This window comes from Chlorocebus sabaeus, chromosome 21 (assembly GCF_047675955.1).
Source record: "Chlorocebus sabaeus isolate Y175 chromosome 21, mChlSab1.0.hap1, whole genome shotgun sequence".
NCBI classification, from domain to species: Eukaryota; Metazoa; Chordata; class Mammalia; order Primates; family Cercopithecidae; genus Chlorocebus; species Chlorocebus sabaeus.
Genome location: NC_132924.1, coordinates 17,394,100 through 17,406,858, shown reverse-complemented (window position 1 = coordinate 17,406,858; position 12,759 = coordinate 17,394,100). Strand labels below are relative to the sequence as shown.

The 12,759-nt window shown below is 45.4% G+C and overlaps 1 protein-coding gene across 2 annotated transcripts in view; it reads right to left on the bottom strand.

Moving 5' to 3' along the window:
* The window catches only part of NUDCD3 (NudC domain containing 3), a 106,549-nt gene that overhangs the window by 13,569 nt on the left and 80,221 nt on the right, over window positions 1-12,759 (bottom strand). For both annotated transcript variants that reach the window (XM_007981438.3, XM_037988232.2), the window contains exon 4: window positions 7,123-7,266. In XM_007981438.3, coding sequence (XP_007979629.1) covers window positions 7,123-7,266 — 144 coding nt within the window. The remainder of the gene's footprint in view (window positions 1-7,122; window positions 7,267-12,759) is intronic.

Here is a 12,759-nt window from a genome sequence, read left to right as displayed (position 1 = left end):
GGGCATTTCCAGTGTTTTGCAATCAGGTAAAGAGCTGCTGTAGAAATCTGCATGCTTTCATTTCTCCTTGGTAAGTAGCCAGGAATGCGTGTGTTGGGTCATATGGTGTCAGCTACTGTCCAGACTAGCCACTCCACTGCACCCCTACCAGTAGCACAGAAGAGCACCAGGTGCCCCGTCTCATCTAGCATTTGGTGCTGTCTACCTTCTTAGAAGCTCTTCTAAGAGGTGTCTAGGGGCATCTCATCATGGTTTTGCCTTGCATTCCCCTAATGACTTATGACGTTGAGCTTCTCATGCGCTTATTAGCCTATTAGCCTTCTCTTTTTTTTTTAACATTTGGAAAGAATTTTAAGCTTAAAGTTACCAGAATAAGACAAGTACAAAGACACCCATACAAGTGTTTAGCAGCTGTGCGTCTGCACGCAGCTCTCTCACTCTATGTGTGCTGTATGTATAATATATAATAACATAATATTTTCTCTGAACCATTTAAGAATAGGTTGCATTCATCTTGGCCCTTTGTCCTGAGTTATTTCCTAAGGATAAGGAAGTAACTTTTTATGGAACAGGGTCCAGTTCAGAGTCCCTCCTGCATCTTGGGGGTTCTGTCCTCTTTAATCTGGGACATTTTCACAGCCTTTTTCCTTCCCTGACGTCTCCTGATTAACTCATGTGTGCACACCCAGCTGAACACACACATGTTCCACCTGCAGGCACACAACATCCACAGCCCTCAGTGGGTGGGGTGTTCACTCAGGTTGCCTGGCCAAAGGGAGGTGTGACTCTTCTCCACTGTAGTTATTGACTTGCAAACTCTCCTCTCCAGAACCCCTGCACCCCTGCTCCACCCTGCCCCGCTTAGCATCTGCCTGGTCCCATCTCTCCCACAAAGACTGGGAAATGCTGACTTTCTTGCCCTAGTCCCTCCACACTGACTGGTGGTTTATATGTCTTATTGAAGCAAGCACCTTCTCTTCTGCAGTGAAGTTATCTATCTATTGCTGTCAGTACTGACCCCTGGATACCTGGCCTCTCTGGTCTCTCAATGGCTTATAACTCATTACCATGGTTAATTATGTTGGTGTCAAATGATCTCAGACAAGGTTGGTGGAGGTTGCTTGACTTTGATGATGCTCCATCATTTCCCTGGCACGTTGTCATTTTCCAGCATAACGAAACACTCCAGGTTCCTCTTTTATCTACCCGGTCCCAGACTTCTAATCAGTCCATTTCTCTGAGGGACCCCAGACTGCAGGCTGAACAGTGTTCCCAAAATGTCCTCACAGAAACTTCCACCTCAACATGAATAAACTTACCTCAGCATCCCCCAATCTGTGCTGATGACTCACCAGCATTTATATCCCTTTCCTTCCTTAGTAACGGAACCTCATTTCTATTCAGGGAAGCAATGTGCCCAGCGAGGACGACTTTACTCCTCACAGCTGCCCGCGTGATCAAGACTGGGCCAATGAGACTTATGGGAATGCTGTGGGACGTTCCTTCCGGGAAGGCACCTCGGAACGAGGGCAGATAATGGGGTGAGACGACAGCGTGGCGGAGGTCCAGGGCACCTGCTCAGCACCTGCTGCTGGGGGAATGTGGGCCACACTGGAGCAGATCCAGCTTCTCAGGACACGCCACAAGTCAGCACTGTTATGGGCAATCTCCTGATTTTCAATGCTGTCAACTATTTTTTTAAGCTTGAAAATTAGAAACAAAATTAAGACACTGTATAGGCCAGATAGGACCCAGCTGTGGTCTGAGTGTGGCTGGAAGGCCCACGTATTCCAGCGATGGGGCCGACAAAGCAATACAGAGTTGCATTCCCTTCCTTTCCTCCAACCCCATGAAACGAGGGTGCCTAGCACCCCGTCCATGGTGCCACCAAGAGGGTACCATTAGCCAGCTCTGCTCAGTACATTCCTTCCACTCACATTGGAACAGGTTTCCTTGGGCTACTGCCCTCTGTTGAATCCATAAGCTTCAGTTCTTCCCTACTGGAGTTGATGAAAGATTCTGATTTCCCCTGAAAAACACTAAGGGCTCTCCCTAGAAATCATTTGCACTAAAGGCTTAAGGGCTCACATTACATTCACATACTAATTTCCAGGCTCTGGGCTCTTGCCAAAATGCTAAGGTAATTTAATCTGTAGTTCCCATTCTGAATTTATGAAGAAGTATGTTAAGTAATCCATGGGATGGCCTCAGTGGGCCAGGAAAGGTTGTGGGGACTCAGGAAGGTGGCTCGCCAATGAGGACAAGTAGACAATAAACCGCCTATCTTTGTTTCATCCTCACAATTGTTCTAAGAAGTGACACTAGAAGTATCTGGGTAAACTAGCAAAGATAAGTGATGATGAAAAGCCCACTGTTGGTGGGGATGTGGGGATACAGGGCTAATGTCATCGACAACACTCCAGAAACAACTCATCCACAAGGGAGAACCACGGCAACAGCTCAGAGGCTGCAATTACACTAGAATTCCACTTTTGAGAAATAATCTAAATTGGGGGGAGGAGGTGGATACAGCTTGCACAAAAACACTCACAGGGTTCAAAAATCATAAACAAATATATTACGATGAGTTTTAAAGCCTGAGCTTCAAGGTCTAATTCCTCAAAGAATACTCCAGAGCAATTTCACTGATTTTAAATGACTTGTGTGTGCACCATGTCAATACATGAAGAGGTATATGGAATGGCATTCACCTCACATACAGCTACAACGACCATCTCAAGCATAGCCATGTCCAAGAGCCCCCGCAGCAGAGCAGCCACCCACGGCAGCGTGGAGGACAGCCTGTCAGCTCCCCCGACTGCAGGAAGAAAGGAGGACGGTGCGCATGCCAACTGCCTAGCTTTGAACGAGCTATCGGAAAAAAGAGCTGGTGCCGTTGCCACGGCTGATTTTACATCTTTGTAACCAAGAAAGGAGCTTGCCTGAGTCAAGAAGTCTCATTTAACATTCTGAAGTGTGGGAGGGAGGGAGGGAGGCAAGAACTGTCATACGGTTTTAGCAGCCACCCCTGCCTGCCCTGGCTGGCTAATGTGGGATCCACGGCACAGGGAGGAGCAGGTTATGTGGAAGGCAGCTGGAAAGTGAAGGCCATGTCTACACTGGCCTGCCCGGAGGTCAGAAGGTCAGAATCTCTAACCAAGGAGCTGGGGGCGGTGGCAGCAGTGCTGCTCCAGATGCCATCCCTTTGCATCCTTCTCATCTCATACGGCCTCACAGTGCTGTGATGGGAGACCTGCACTGGTGTCTGGGGCTGCCGTAACAGGGAACAACAGACCAGGCAACTTAAGGCAATACAAATTTATTATCTCCCAGTCCCATGGGCCAGAACTCTGAAATCAAGGTGTCAGTAGGGTCATGCTCCTGCAGAGACTCTAGGGGAGGATCTTTCCTGCCATTTCCAGCTTCTGGTGGCTCCAGGTATTCCTGGGCTTGGTGGTTATATCATTCGTGTCTGCCCCATCTTCACGTGGCCTTCTCTGTGTCTATCTCTGTCTTCTTCTGTTTCTTATACAGACAGGTGTCACTGGATAATCCAGGATGATTCCATCTTGACAGATCCTTAACTTAATCATATCTACAAAGACCCTTTTCCCCAATAAGCCCACATTCACAGGATATCTCCAAACCTTTAGAGCAAAGCCCTCAACTCTCTTTAGCCATCCCCAGTGCCTGAACAGGGTTGGGTACTTAATGATAAGAAACAAACACTGGAGATCAATCAGACTACAGTGCTTAACTTTGTTTGAAGGGTGAGAAATGGAAGTCCAGCAAGGCTAAAGAGATGACCCAAAATCAGGCAGCTGGACAGGGGGCTGCAACCCAAAGCCAGCCCCTCGGATTCATTTGCAGTCCCTCTGCATCCACACGCTCAAAGCAGTGTGCCAAGCTCCACACAGCAGACACGATGCAGCAAGCAGGAGGCAAACAGGATCTTTGTGAATCAAAGCAATCGGCTCATTAATTCACAATATTATCTCATATATGTAATCAGAGGAAACGAGGTGGGCCTAAAAGGTCACATATAAATAAATAATTCAATAAAGAAAACAACAAACTGCTTAGCTCCTATAAACAGCAAAGTTTCTGTGATACACTCTGCATTTACCGCACTAGAGGCTACGTGGTCCAGAAAGAGGTGGAGGCAGGCAGAGCCCTGCATGGGAGCACTATGGGAAGAGTTTAAATGCTCTCCATAACTCCTCTTTATTCAGGTGCTTGATTTCTCACAGGTGAAGGCGCATTAGGAATGCAATGCCATCTACTGATAATAAAGGCACTTTAAGGAACCATGGGAAAGAACTCATGCAGTGTTTCAATTGTAGAGGGATTTTCAGCAGAGAATATTTAGGAGCTGTGTTCACGGCAGTGACAGGTGCCCCTCAGTCTGCAATGGTTCTGCTGAATTTCTATAAACTCTTTGAGTAGCAGGTGTTTGATGAAAGCTAACTACAAAAACTAAAGGCAGCCAGGGCACAAATAAAGGCTGGACTCATGAAGAACACACAGGTGGAGACAAGCCTGCCAGGGTTGTGCTATGGCCCCAAGGGCCCTGGCATGAAAGTTGAACATCCAGCTATCCTCTTAAAGCACAGCTCCCCCAGTCTCCTGCCTAGTGGCTGCATCTCACACATTTACCTAACACAGGGAAGACTCTGAAACCCACACTGGGGACCCACACTCCTCCCTCCTCATGTTCTGCTCCACGGAGCCTTTCGGCTGAAAGGGAGCAATGCTTCCCAGCCCCGACAGGTCTGAGCCTTCTCCAGAGACTCCCGTTTCTCACAGCACTGGAAAAAGCCTTCTGGGACAAGGCAGGCATGGGTTTGAGGTCTAGCTCTACCCACTTTGCAAGCTACTTACCTTCTCATAGCCTCAGTGTCCCAATTTGTAAAATAAGTTTGCAGAGCATTAAACAGCATCGTAAGGCACCTCACAAAGAGCCTGGCCCAAAGACTGTGTTCACTGAATGGCAGCCATTATTAAAAGAAGTTAATGTTTTGGCCACTAGCCACACCCCTATTCCACTTGTACTATACATACAAGTGTACAAAACGCACACAAAAAAGAAACATGGCTTTGAAATATCCATGAAGAAGTTAGAGTCACTTCTGTCAACAAAACCCTTAAGAGTTGAGCTATGTATTAATAATCACATATTTATGCAAATAGTGTACAGTAAAACATTGGTACCCTGACTGTAATCCCAACAGATTCCAAATACGGTGGCTATGGGCTCAGAGACCAGTGACTAAGGCTTTGGGCTTCTGCATGAAGTATCTACAAAGTGCAACCAGACCACATGGGGAAGGCTCACAAGAGCTCCCCGCTCAGAGGGAACCAACATGAGAGCATCATGACCTGCTCCATGCTCTGCACTGAGTTCACCCAACAGAAGGCAGGAGAATCAAGTCAGTATTTTAAGGCAGGGCTGTCATGACCTCTCAGTCCATGGAGAAGGCAACCCCAGGATCATGGGCTCAATAGTGCAATCCAGGCAGCCAGGGCTGCACCTTCAGAGGTCTAGCTAGCCGGCCCCAGTACTGCTAGTGCATCACTCATGCTCTCATACCTCCACAACCACGTGAAGCTCAAGTGAGGAAGAGGCCATAACAGCATCTGCAAAGTCAAATATGACATAAAGGAAAGGAAATGGTAGTAGTCACAGGAGCCCACAGCTTGGGAAAAGGCTCCAGGCTGTGTAATTAATGCACAGGTTTTATATGTCAGGGGTCAGGGGATGAGGAACTGCTGGGTGATGGGGTGATCATCACAGTATTTGTAGGCAGGAGAAGAACACTTCTCTGGTCTTTGACTACTGAACGCCACAGGCAGGGGAGCACACAGGGTGAGATTTAGAACAAGAACCACTGTCATCTGCCGCTGGCCATCAGCAGAGGTAGGCCCTGGGTGGCCAGGAGGGTCTGAACGGGGATGGGTCAGTCCTAGCCCCACTGCTGGAAACCCTATACACCACACATACGGCCTCGCGTAGGGCCTAAATAGGAGGCCCTGTTTAGGATGAAACGCTCACTAGGAGAGGGAGCAGTTGAGGCCACGGCAGCACCAAGGAGCATGCTGTTTGTGCCCAGGTTGGCCCCACCTCTGTGTAGCCAGAGTGAGCTCCATCGTCCAGGCTTGATATCAAGATTGGAATTAAGGTTGGTTCAGGATCCGCAGCACTGACAGAATACCCTCCTTTCAGTACCTGGCCCGCATGTCCCTCTGAGCATGAGGGCAGCCAGGACAGAGTCACTGTGGGCCCAAAAGATAGTTTGTCCCTGCCAGTCAGCACTGGCCAGGGAAGCCCAGGCAGAAGCCTGCCAAGCACATCTTACAGCAACCAAAACAGATATCTTTATTGCATATTTAGCACATATGAAGAATATATCTGTATAAAATTCTAAAGACTTTTGTCCAGACTTAATATTTTTTTCACCTTTATCCCTTTTACCATGCCCTGTAAGCACCCCAGTAGGAGGAAAGAGGAAACAAGTTAATTCAGAACATGTTGTGCCTCAATTTATCTGTAGGTGACTCCACTTGGGCACCAGCACAGAGCCACCACTGACAGGGTTCAAAGCTTTCACAGGGCAGAAGGAGGTGAGACACCAACAGATCTGGTTCAGGCATGCAGCCCAATTTGTGAGCGAGTCTGCTAACTGGTAACATGCGAGCTGTTCATTTGGATTCACACCTTAATCTTACTGTCCTGAACTCTTAGCTAATGCCCAACCAGCAGCTGGGTAAGGAGAGCCAGTTGGTCAATGAGCCTGATTCTCTGAATTTATTAACTCTGCACCCTCCAGAGTAGCATCTGTAAAAATTCAACCTACCTTTTCATTTTCAATTTACTTGTTTTTGCCTTAGATGTAATAACAGTGGAGCTCTTCGGAATGACCAAGACCTCAAAGGGCTAAAGCTCAAGTGCCCACAGAGGCAATCTCTGAGCAGTCTGGAAAATGCTCAGGAAAACCCATCTGCCCTAGCAGCTGAAATTAACAGCCTCACTGCTTAAGTGTAAACAGGTTTGTTGGTCAAAAGGGGCATCACTGCAGATTTGAAGTCTACCTGGGAGCCCTACACACAGGTGCCCAAACTTACCAAAACACACTTCCCGGGCTCGAGACTCCAGAGAGAACTCTCAGTGTTGATCTTGTGGGTAAGTTTCCCTTCCATGAGGACACGCTCCCCATTTTCCTCCAGCATGGCCACACGAATGGAGCTGCTGCTAAGGGCCACTGAGACCTGAGAACACAGCAGAAGAAAATCATCTCTCCTACCAGGGTGACCACTGGTGTGCTGTACAGTGGGAGGGGTGACAGTTTCCAAGGTACCTGACTGCACACTACAGCGTTGTCATCAGGCTCACCAGGCATCTCAGTGAAGAAAACCGTATCAGGCTAATTTATACCTAGAGCAACCTGCAGATGTCAGCTCATGTAGGTAAATCCACCAAAAAATCTTTCTCAGCATAACTGGTAACATAAAGTGCTGTGGTGGAAGCTGCTGTGACCCAATCTTCTTCTCCCTTCTCCAGTTAAGGGAGACCAATTGTCATCGCAAAAAAGTAAGCAGAGGAGACAAGTGGTGAGTATTTTTCCCTTGCCTCCCCTTGTGGCTACCTGGGAGATGCAGAGGCCCAGCCCTGGACCACAGCAACCAAGAGAGCTGACGGGGCTGCACATCCTGAATTGCTCACCCCAGGACTGTTGTACAAGAGACAAGCACCGCCTCTTCCTTCTGTGAGCTACTGCACTGCCTGGTGACTATAGCCTGGTCTTTATCCAAGAGTATGAGACCAATTCCTTTGATTTTGGAAGGCAGCTATGCTCACCATTATACCACCAACGTCCCCACATGGTTTTGCATTTTGTCTCGGTTCTTTACAAAACCAAGCCTCTAAAAGCCTCAGCTCACCCTCGTCCCTCTGAGCCTGTCCTAGGCAGACAATGGCCCCATGGCCCTCCCCACTGCCCTAGGATCACCTATCCCTACCCCACTACTTGTCTGTCTCCAGAACTGGACTGGCAGCTGCTGGGAGTAGGATTCCTTTTACTTCATATCATGTATTCCAGCCAGCAGTCTCCAAAGCAGGGTATGCGTACCCCAGGGGGTTCACAGGTCAGTAATTAGAAGAGGAAATAAAACAGAACTTCCATTTACATTTTGTATCTGTATAAGGCATGCATTAAGAAGACACTGGGATCAAGTACTTAAAACTTTTTTCTAATAGGTATGTGGAATAAAAACAATTTGGAAGCTACTCTCCATGTCATCTGGTAGGTGACTCATTAAATGCTTATAAAATGATTGGAAAAAAAGACAACCCAAACTGATAGGTTTTCCAAACTGGAGTTTAGTATTTGCCAATGAAATACAATACCATAACCTAACTGTATTTTAAATATTCATAAATAAAAAATGGAAATGGAAGAAATGATGTGCAGGAGTCACTGCTGTCAGACAGTTTTTCTTCTTTCTCTTTAAGAGACATGGCCTCACTGCATTGCCCAGGCTGGAGTGCAGTCGCGTGATCCCAGCTCACTGCTGCATCAAACTCCTGGGCTGAAGCAATCCCTCCACCTCAGTCTCCCAAGTAGCTAGGACCACAGGCAAGTGCCACTATGTCTGGCTAATTTTATTTTTATTTTTCGTAGAGACAGGGGTCTTGCTGTTGCCCAGGCTGGTTTCGAACTCCTGGCCCCAAGCGATCCTACTGCCTCAGCCTCCCAAAGTGCTGGGATGACACATATGAGCCACTACATCCAGCCCATCAGATAGTTTCTAAATGAAAGATAGTTCCTGAGCCATGCAGTGAGGGGAGAAGGTGGCAGAAGGCTGCCCACTGTGGGACACAGTGAAGATATTCTGTTAGCCATGGGCAGCTCTGCCAGGTTCACATGCAGACTCCAAGGAAGCATCCTCTCATGAGACCGCAATTCCACTTGCATGACCTTTCATAGGGGAATTTACCATGGAAAAGGGTATTTACTTGGCTAGTCCTATTGAGCAATAGGCAACTGAGCTTCATTCCTGACCTTCTAATACCATGAGGAACGTGAGCAAATGGAACAATAGATCCACTCACTCTTGAAATGAACCAGACACATGTTGGGCCAAATCATGTCTAACCATAAACTTGTGTGCAATGGAAACATGACACAGAGGGCCCAAGGCTCCTCGGTCCTGCCTTCACAAGAACAAGCTCACTTAACAAATATAATTCTCCCACCCAGCTCTATCTAACATAATTTCCAAATTTGGGGAAGCTTCTCACACTGCCTACCCAGGGGAATGAACCAAATCATCAAGGGAGAAAACCAGACAAGAAATGCTTCCAGAGGTCCCAGGTGAAGATGTCACACTGGGAACAGACAGTCAACTTTCTGACCTCTTGTGACCTGCAGACATAAAAGGCATGAAGAAAAAAAACCCAGATAGTGAAAATGGGGGAAGAGGGAGGCCAGGAACAGATGAGATGTCAACAAATCTGCGGAAGACAAAAGGAGGAGGGACACAGGAGACAAATTCTATGGGGTAGGAGACATCCAGAAGCCACAGCTACATGGGCTCTAGCTGGGAGTCAGCAGGTATGCAGGGCAGGAGCAAGGCCAGGGGCACATGTGGGAACTGCTGTGGCCCTGGACGTCCCATTGAAAGGGACAGGAATCCCTCTGTTTGCTACAGAAGAATGGAGGACCTTGCTCCAAAGACACTGACCAGCAGTCTGAGGACCTAGTGTGGATGCCTATGTGTCAAGTGAAGTCCTACACACTCAAGCATTAGGATGGCCAAGACCCCATGTCCTGTAAAGCAAAGCTGACTGGTCAATCCACTCAGCTGTCAGTGGTGGTGGGAAGAGCAGACCTCAGACACACAGTAGACAAACCCATCAATACAGTCCCACACTCAAGAGAATGGGAGAAAAATATTTTTGTATAAAAAAAAAAGGGCCAGGCATGGTGGCTCACACCTGTAATCCCAGCACTTTTGGAGGCCGAGGCGGGCAGATCACCTAAGGTTGGGAGTTTGAGACCAGCCTGGCCAAATTGGAGAAACCCATCTCTACTAAAAACACAAAATTAGCCAGGCACCAGTGGTGTTGCATGCCTGTAATTCCAGCTACTATGGAGACTGAGGCAGGAGAATAGCTTGAACCCAGGAGGTAGAGGTTGCGGTAAGCTGAGATCGCGCCATTGCACTCCAGCCTGGGCAATAGGAGTGAAATTCTGTCAAAAAAAAAAAATTACTAGAAAACTGAGGACTGCATCTTATGAGAAAAAATAGCCAGATGAAAACAAGTAAAAATAAATAAATAAATACAGAGCTAATTAGGAAAAAAGATATCCAAAAATTTTCTATTTTATGTCTTCACAGAGATCTGAGAAGATACTATATCCATATAACCAGAATAAAATATGAAAATAGAACAATTAGGCCAAAAAGAAAGAACACAAGAATTTAAAATATAGTAGCTAAAATTAAACTTCAATAAAGAGGCTGGAAGATAAAGTCAAAGAAATCAAGGTAGAAACAGAGATCAATTCAGGCAATCAATTTGGCATTCCAGAAACTATGACAGTAATAAGATAATTTTCCAGAGCCAAAGAAAAATATGCCTCCAGATTGAAAAGTCCCACCAAGAGCTAAGCAGAATGAATGAAAGACTCATGGAATTTTATGACACTGAGTGTTTTTAAAAAGGTCCTAAAAGTTCCAAGGAGGAGAAAAAGCTTACTCACAAAGAGATGGAATAGACTTCCAGAATCAGTAACACTGGGTATAAGAAGATATCCCTTTCAATCTTAATAAGGGGAAATTATTTTTCAGCTAGAATTCTACATACACCCAAATTGAGAAATAAGTGAAAAGTTAAAATAAATGCATTTGAAGATATACAATTCTACATAAAATATCACTTTGAGAAAAACAAAATGAAGATGAAAACTGAAAAAGAGGAATATCCAACTCAAGTCCAAAACACAGTGTATTTAATCTAGATATGCAGGAAGAAAATACTAGGAGTGTAGCTATACAGCAGAACAGGAAATAACCAGTCTAGAGCGGAGTTCAGGAAGAAAGAGATTTCTAGACAATACACAGTATTAATGAATCTGGCTAATTCTGAGGTTACGATGAAAGTATACTATTTTTGATAACAAGATAAAAAAGAAGGGCAGCAAGAACCCCCAGGAAAACAAGAACGATTTAAGAGATTCCTGATCCAAAAGGATGCCAGTGAAAATGGTGGTTACTACGGGCCTCCAAAAAGCTCTCCTCCATAAAAGCAACCAAAAAGTTGGCAAAAATTGTCAGTATCTTCTTACGGATTTTGGAAATTAACCAAAGGTTTGTAGGAACCCAGGGAGCATTAATTCAAGGAAAACAACCACATCTCAGTAAGAACAGTGAGCTCTGTGATATTTTAACTTGGCCTAGACCCATCCCCACTCTCCAGGTTCTCAGCAGGCCGCATTCCTGGTACAACGTAGCAGCCATCGCTGGAGAAAACAGTGCTCTCAGAGCTCTTTCAAAGCTTCATTCTCAAAGAACTGTCATTATTTGACCTGTCTGATGGTTCCCTGTCAGATCTCTGTTTGACAGGGAAGACTGTTTCTGGCTAAACTCAGAAAATCCTTCCACCCCATCCAGGAGTGTTTGTTGAAAATATAGGCAAGTGTTTTAACTTTGCAGCCTCCTGAGGTGGCAGATAACAACTGAGGTAAACCAAAGGCAAAGGTGGGAAATAAAATGTTCATGGGACTTTGATAAGCTTTGACATTTTCCCAGGAATCTAGAAGGACACATGAATGTATAGAGCTTCAGTGCATGCTCAGGGAAAACCTAAGATGGCCTTAAGCTCTCACCTCTGGCTGACTTTGACTCAACATCAGCAGGAAATAAAGGCTAAGGCAGTTTTTAACTGCTGGGCCAAGCGATGAAGGTATGCTCCAATAGGCAGATGAAGTCCCTCGACAAAAACACGTGTTTACTGATCCCAGGGGTTTAAGGAAATCACCATCCAATAATTACGTGGCCACCAAGTTCACCAAGTAGAGATTTCACTAGTGAGACACAACAAAGAATACAAACTTTACAGAATTAATTCAGAAAAGTCATTAAATAAGAACAACTATATCATGTACCAATAGCAACCATGGGGAAGAAAGGAGCATCTGATTTCCTGAGTCACCCCATTGTGTTATTTAAAAATCCATTTTTCAATAACAGCAAAAAAAAAAAAAAAAAAAATGAGACTTACAAAGAAACAACAAAGTATGGCCCATACACAGGAAAAAGAAAGCAATCAATAAAATCTGTCCCTGAGGAAGCCTACACATGATCTTAGCAGAAAGCAGTCTCTAACTCAACTATTTTAAATATGCTCAAAGAGCTAGGAAAACTATGCAAAAATTACTAAAAGAAAGTAAGGGAATAAAGTCTCGTAAGTAGAGAATATCAATAAATATCAGTATCACTATTGATACTGATAGCAAGATAGAAATTATTATTACTATTTTTTAAAGAATCAAATACAAATTCTGGAGTTCAAAAGTAAAACAGGAAAAAGATAAGAGTTCATGAAAGGGGCTCAAAACTACTTTTTAGCATTTAGAAGAAAGAACAAGCAAACTTGAAGACAGGTCAATTGAGATTACCCAAACTGAGAAACAGGGAAAAAAACGTGAAGAAAAATAAACAGAGCCACAGAACCTGAGGGACACTATTAAACATACC